This window comes from Protobothrops mucrosquamatus, unplaced genomic scaffold, assembly GCF_001527695.2.
Source record: "Protobothrops mucrosquamatus isolate PMUCROS unplaced genomic scaffold, P.Mucros_1.0 scaffold257, whole genome shotgun sequence".
NCBI lineage: Eukaryota > Metazoa > Chordata > Lepidosauria > Squamata > Viperidae > Protobothrops > Protobothrops mucrosquamatus.
In genome coordinates, this window is record NW_015386604.1 from 208,704 (window position 1) to 216,090 (window position 7,387).

Sequence of the window (7,387 nt, forward strand, 5' to 3'; positions counted from 1 at the left end):
AATAAAAAACAAGCTTCCAAGGTTGGTTCGTCTGCTTACAAATAAAACTCACAGTTAACTTTAAGTTGCAGCAGTGGCGGCGGCTTCTAGCTTCGCCGAAGCGAAGGCGTCCTGGATCGCGGAGAATCCTCGGGGCTCCGGAGGAGTTCTCACCTACATCGTCCATATAGGACGACTCGGGAACTCAACTCCTACCCCGAGCAGCTCACCTATCCCCTTATGCCCAGGGGAAAGGTATCAGGCCGTTTGACAGCTGGTACTGGCTGTCAAAACGGCTTTTACGCGAAACAGGCGGGAGGCAGCAAACAGCTGCGACCGACGAAGTCGCCTGCCACCGGAAGTCGATCTATTCTATTCTATTCTATTCTATTCTATTCTATTCTATTCTATTCTATTCTATTCTTTGTACAGGATATGAAGTGAGAGGATATAAAATATGGCTGTTTCTAAAAGTGTTTCACTTAGTTCAATGTACAGTTAATATTCAAAAAATAAAAATCTTCAAATGCATTCTGTGCAAAAATGCAGATTTTAATTAATGTTAATGATGCTTTGGCTACAGAGAGCTATAACTCACTATTTGTGAATGCAATATTATGGAACAATACAATCCAGATACATTGAAACTGAGAAATTTTCAACTTCTATAATGATTGTAGCAAAATATACTTTTTAAAATTAATTTAAATTTAAAATAAAAAAAACTTTTTAAATCAATTTAAGAAACCTTCTGTCCACTTTATACAATAAAATAATTTAAGCAGTTTGTTCACAATAGCAACATTTTCTAAATAATACAAAGTATCAAAACTGTTCTCTCAAGGCCTGCAATACTGCAATATTACTAACAGCAATGTATACCAATATATTATTTCTTCATTAATTATTTTATAGACATAAATATTTAAGGTTGTTCAAAATAATTCTCCTTACTGCCCAAGGATTGTTTTCCATATCAATCACATTTTTTTCCAGTTACCACTACCTCATCTTCACCAAGAATTGTCATCAGGTCTTTCCTGGGGAATGTCTGCAACACTAACGCTAGGGAAAAAAAATCAAGTTAATTTTGGGAACATTAGCTATGGAGAAAAGTACACTCTTGTGACACCCCCCCCCCCATATTCTTTCCTCAACCCACTGCTCTTTTACTGAGAAACCTTTGGGCCTTGAGTACTACATAACCAAAGGGAAAGCATGGCAGTGTTGCGCAAGGTAGCACTGCTTGCCTCTCAGCCTGAGGGTTGCAAAGGGAAAACTGCTATCCAGTGGAAGCGCCTCACTATGGAAGAGGAAATAATGCAAGTTACTGTTTGCTCTAGTTCTGAGTTCCACAATCCTCAGAAGCAAATCTTTGGAAGGCACAGGAAGCTGCAGTGGAGAAGGAGAATAAACAAGCCTTACAGTTCTCTGCTCCCAATCTGTTCCCATCTAAGGAACTTGGATCTTAAGGCATGGCTCAGTGACTTTTTAACTCAGACAAGGAAAAAAATGAACGATGCATACCTGTCCTCCCTTTCACTGCTTAGTAGTGCCTCAGGTGATATTTCAAATGCTTCTTTCTCAGCCTTCTGACAGAAAGAAAAGAGTTGTTAACTCGGTTTATAAACGTCTCATGAGCTTCGGAAACATCCCTGAGGCAGAAGTGTTTCAAACATTTAATCTGTGTTCTACATTGGAGCTCGGATAATTTCTAGGGACCAGTGGGATAAATAGAATTTTGAGGGTAGGATTATTTATTATCTATTTATTAAACTGCAACAGTTGTTAGAGGAGATTCATTTAAAAATTGAAAAGATTGGAGGCAATGAAAAACTTATATGATCAAATAGCTATCAGTTAACTATACCTGTTTAAATCTAAATATTTACATCTAACTATCCAAAAATAAATCTAAGTATCCAAAAATTATATAAAGCAAACAGCTATCAGTTAACTACACCTGTTCAATCTAAGTGTTTACAGTCAGATAAATCCTTGCCATCATTTTTTACCATTCAACGGATATGGTGCAAAATATGGCGAAGCAAAGATAAAAAAAAGAACTCTTTAAGTTCTAGTTTGACAATATTTCAGGGAATGGCCAATGCAAGAAACAGTTAAAAGAGGTAAGGAACTAAATGGCAATTGGCTTTCTTTCAGCTTCAGAACTGAACTGATCATTAGAATTTGGAATGTCTTATCACTGATCTTGTATGCTCACCACCTAAGCTAAAATTAAACAAAATTAAGGATTAGTGAAATGAGCCAAACTACTATAAAGTAGACAAAGAAAAAGATTATATTAAATCAGTTAATGCCTTGGAGAAGCCATATACATTCTGGAATTCATAGCTGGTATTCTCTTATCTGTAGATAATCTTGGATTGTGTAAGATTTGATCTTGCATTTCTTGAAAAGTAATCAATGAATAATATAACAAATAGCTATGTCAGCAGTTTTATGTTAAAATTCAAATTTAAAGCCGTGTGCTAGAATCTGAGGACATTATCATCATACCCTGCCCACCAGGAGACAGGATGTTCAACAGGATACCTTGAACTTCTGAAACTCATTTCTGGTTAGTAAACTAATGAAATTTCTAAAAAAAAGATTGTATGTTTAGCTATTTTTGTCCAAACCATAGTCTATGGTTTCTTTTCTTGTACAACAAAAATATGTACATGCAATCATTCATTTTTGAAGAATATCACCCAGACTAAATGCTATAACTACCTACTAATTGTGTACTGATGCAAGACTGAAAACTAGAAAAGTACACAAGAAAAATATGGAAATATGTAATGAGTCAGTTTAAGATAAAGATATGTAATCTTTTTAAATTCTGATATTAGACTGAATTATACAAGTCATTCATATTTACACTGTATGCACAATTAGGCAAGTGAGTATTTTGACCATATCATCATTTTCATGCATATTTTCCAAGCTGCATAAACTTGAATCCTTACATATAAGCATATCAGGTGATGTGTATTTGTGTAATGAGGGAGGGTGTGGCCTGAGATCAATACCCTATATCAAGGTTTGCATAATTATTAGGCAGCTTCTTCTCCTCAGGCAAAATGGGCCAAAAAAGAGATTTAATTGACTCTGAAAAGTAAAAAATTGTAAAAAGTCTTTCAGAGGATTGCAGCATTCTTGAAATTGCTAAGATATTGGGGCATGATCACAGAGCCATCAAACTTTTGTTGCAAATAGTCAACAGGGTCGCAAGAAACGTGTTGAGAATTAACTGCCAAAGATTTGAGAAGAATCAAACGTGAAGCTACCAGGAACCCATTATGCTCCAGTGCTGTCATATTCCATAACTGCAACCTACTGGAGTGCCCAGAAGTACAAGCTGTTCAGTGCTCAGAGACATGGCCAAGGTAAGGAAGGCTGAAACCCGACCACCACTAACAAAATACATAAGTTGAAATGGTAAGCCAAGAAATAACTGATGACAGATTTTTCAAAGGTTTTATGGATGAGATGACAGTGACTCTTGACCGATCAGATGGCTGGGCCTGTGGCTGGATCAGTTACAGGCACAGAGCTCCACTTTGACTCAGACGCCAGCAAGGTGGAGGTGGGATACTGGTATGGGCTGGTATTATTAAAGATAAGCTAGTTGGATCTTTTCGGGTTGAAGATGGACTCAAAATCAACTCTCTACTGCCAGCCTTCCTTATCTTGGCCATGTCTCTGAGCACAGAACACCTTATACTTCTGGGCACTTCAGGTAGGTTGCAGTTATGGAATATGACAGCACTGGAGCATAATGGGTTCCGGGTAGCTTCACGTTTGATTCTTCTCAAATCTTTGGCAGTTAATGTCCATCTTTTTTCTCAACATCTTTCTTGCGACCCTGTTGACTATTTGCAACAAAATGTTTGGTGGTTCAGTGATCACACCCCAATATCTTAGCAATTTCAAGAGTGCTCATCCCTCTGAAAGACTTTTTACAATTTTTTACTTTTCAGAGTCAGTTAAATCTCTTTTTTGGTCCATTTTGCCTAAGGAAAAGAAGCTGCCTAATAATTATGCACATCTTGATATAGTGTGTTGATTTCCTTAGGCCACACTCTCCCTCATTACACAAATACACATTACCTGATATGCTTATATCCATTAAGCATTCAAGTTTATACAGCTTGAAGGTGGAAAATATGCATGGAAATGATATGGTCAAAATACTCACTTGCCTAATTGTGCTTGTGTAGTCACCCTAAGCAACCTCCAATTTTTTTCCCATAAGATAAAATTTTGATTTTCACTTTTGATTGGTTATGTCTAGCAAAGCTTTTACTTTAGTGAGAAAAGAACTATGCAGTTGGTAGGAAATGTATATAACTATACTTCTGATATCTTCAAATTACCTTATTCATGTTTTCAAAATATTACCTTTTTTTCCTGTTCTTTATCTTTATTCTGGTGTATTATTTTCATGTATTTTTCAAGTGGATTGGAAACATCAGCGCCTGAACATTCTTCAGACTTCAGAGTACTTGTCTGCACATTTGTTACTATTTCATTTTGAACCTCTTCATTCATCTCCAATGACTCTTGGATACGCTTTCAAAAAGCATTAAAAATAACATGTAATTGGAGCAAAGTACATTTATAGGGTTTTCTGCCTGAGCAGGGGGTTGGACTAGATGACATTCAAGGTCCCTTCCAACTTTACTATTATTAGTATTATTATTATTATTATTATTATTATTATTATTATTATTATTATTATTATTATTATTATTATTATTATTATTATTATTATTATTATTATTATTATTAAAATTGACCCAAGTCCTTGTATCTCCACCCAGTATTTTATCTGTTACAACATACACTAGCCTGTGGTAAAGATACATTCCAATTTGGTATAATCAAAACATCCAAGCATGTTTAATCTCCTCCATTTCTGAGAAAGGCAAGAATCATGTGACTAGTAGAGCCTGGGCTAACACCATGTTGCATAGGCTCTAGCCTTGGTTCTGTTAACCACCAAACCTTAGGACCACTTCTTTCCTACTGTTTCTATTCAGCCCATCAGCTGTAAAAGTATGATGATACTCCAGATCCCATTCATCAAAGATTACCATATAGACTCAGGAAGCAGCCTTTCCTGTCATGGGACCTGCCCTTTGGAGCAGCTGACTGACCATGATCAGGTTTACTGGTGCTTCAGAAACCTTGATGACTTGGATGGGATCTCAGGCATGAGGGTCAGGTTAGTTTAAGCTTGGGAAATTTTGTTAATTATCATCCCAGTTGCCATTTCTTGCTCCTTATTGTTATTTTTATATTTTTCTTTGTTTTGTACTTGGCAGTCTTTTAAACTGGTGTTAGCCATTCACTATCACTTCTGCAAGATGGGCAGCCAAATAAATAGAAGAAAATAATTAACCAAATACAGACTATGAAAAAGCCTTATTGAAAAGAAAAGAAAGACTTCCGGTGGTTTGGCGGCTGCCGAAGGAGGCTTTTTGACAGCCTCCCGTCCGGGACTGTGTAAAAATCGCCAAAACAGCGCGCATCAGCTGTTTGGCGATTTGAAACTTCTCTCCGGGCAAAGGAGAGAAGGAGAGCTTACTCTAGAGTAGGAGTCGAGTTCCCTAGTCTCCCTGGGGGCTCCCAGCGAGGCGAAGGTGTGAACTCCACCGGAGCTCAGAGTTTCTCCGCAGATCGGGACGTCTTCGCTATTTAGCGAAGCCAGACGCCGTCTCCACCTCTGATCTTTTTTCCGAACTTAACTGTGAGTAATATTAACAGACGGAGCTGACTAGGAAACTTGGACTTTTCATGATGAAATTAAAACTTTGACTCTTAAGATTAAAGTCTTCTCAAATGACTGAAATCGAAAGTTAACTTTTGGGGGGAAAAAATGGCTGCGGCTTAGCTGCTTCTTTGTTCTAAAGAGACACTTTCACTTTCCTTCCGGTTGTGGATTGCTACATTGTTAAGACTGTAAAGAATTTTCAAAAATTAAGGAAAAATTAAAGGAAAATTTGTTTGATCTTTAGCTACTTTGGACTGTATATTAAGACTTCTTTTAAACTCAAGAATGGCTTCTAAACGTGGTGCAGCTGCTGCAGCACCTAAGCCAGCTGCTTCTTCTCCAGCTATACAGACTACGCATCAGAGAGCAAAAACTCCTCCACCCTCCTCACCACCTTATATTACTTTAAAGGATTTGCAGGATTCTTTGATGCAGATGCAGATGTCTAAACAAATTGTGCAACAAATGAGAGTGGAGACAGAAGAGCTTCTTGCTAAAAAGAATGATGAATTGTGTGAGAGTATGTCTCAAATCTTTCAGGGCGTTGCTTTTCATATGGAGCGTATAGAGACTTGTGTGGAGGAAGTGGGGGGAAAAATGGAAGGGATGGAGGAGAGAATGGAAAAAGTAGAGGAGAGTATAGAGATTACTCAAAATGACATTGTAATGACACAATTCAGAGAGATGGAATATGCAATAAGAATCAGAGGCCTGCGAGAGGATGCACAGGAGAAACTGATAGAAGAGGTATCAGCTGCCTTAGCGTTGGTTTTAGACTGCGACCCTGAAATTATCTATGGAGAGATTGAAAAAATATTTAGAGTCAATTCATGGGTCGCACGTCAGAGAAAACAGCCTAGGGATGTTGTTGTTTATTTTTCTAGAAAAACACGTTGAAATGAAATTATACAGGCCTTTTACCAACAGAGATTTCAGATTGCTGCTCAGGATATTATACTTTTGAAAGAAATACCTTCAAAGATTTTAAGAAAAAGAAAGGAGTTTGCTTTCTTGGCTCAAGAGTTGAAGACGCAGCAAATACCTTTTAGATGGGAAATACCAGTTGGAATGGCCTTTACATATGCTGGGAACCGTTACAGATTCAATACAGTACAGAAGGCAAAGCATTTTTATCTAACGGTTCTGAAAGCTGATTCATCTTCTACATCACCAGTTAAAGGAACAGAAGAAGGAGTGGAACAACTGAATATGGATCTGCCTGGAGCTATGTCGCCATCTGCAGGAGATTTTCAGAATTTACAAATGTTGGAGGCAAAACAGGACCCAAAAGACCAGAGAATGACACGTGCGGCCCACAAGCGTAAGGAAAGAGAGCAGCAGAAAGAGGTTATGCCCCAAACATGTTCAATTACTTCGGAGCCAGTGGGAGGGGCCAGACCTAAAAGATCTGTCATGATGGATCTGCCAGGGATGATTCAGAAGCTTCAAAAGCCAAAAGATGGCTAAATTAATAACTTTAAATGTTAATGGACTGAACTCACCACAAAAAAGGAGAAAAATATTTTACTACTTGAAGCAGCATAAGAATGATATTATATGTTTACAAGAGACACATATTATATTAAAAGACCAAAAGTATCTATTTAATCCTAAATTGGGTTTATA

The 7,387-nt window shown here is 37.5% G+C and overlaps 1 protein-coding gene across 3 annotated transcripts in view; it reads right to left on the bottom strand.

Moving 5' to 3' along the window:
• Positions 1-532: 532 nt before the first annotated feature.
• OFD1 (OFD1 centriole and centriolar satellite protein) overlaps positions 533-7,387 on the bottom strand; it is a 79,974-nt gene continuing 73,119 nt past the window's right edge. For all 3 annotated transcript variants that reach the window (XM_029283864.1, XM_029283862.1, XM_015814487.2), the window contains 3 exons: positions 4,387-4,557; positions 1,507-1,571; positions 533-1,044 (listed from right to left, as the gene is read on the bottom strand). In XM_029283864.1, the coding sequence (XP_029139697.1) occupies positions 993-1,044; positions 1,507-1,571; positions 4,387-4,557 (288 nt within the window). In that variant the 3' untranslated portion in view covers positions 533-992. The remainder of the gene's footprint in view (positions 1,045-1,506; positions 1,572-4,386; positions 4,558-7,387) is intronic.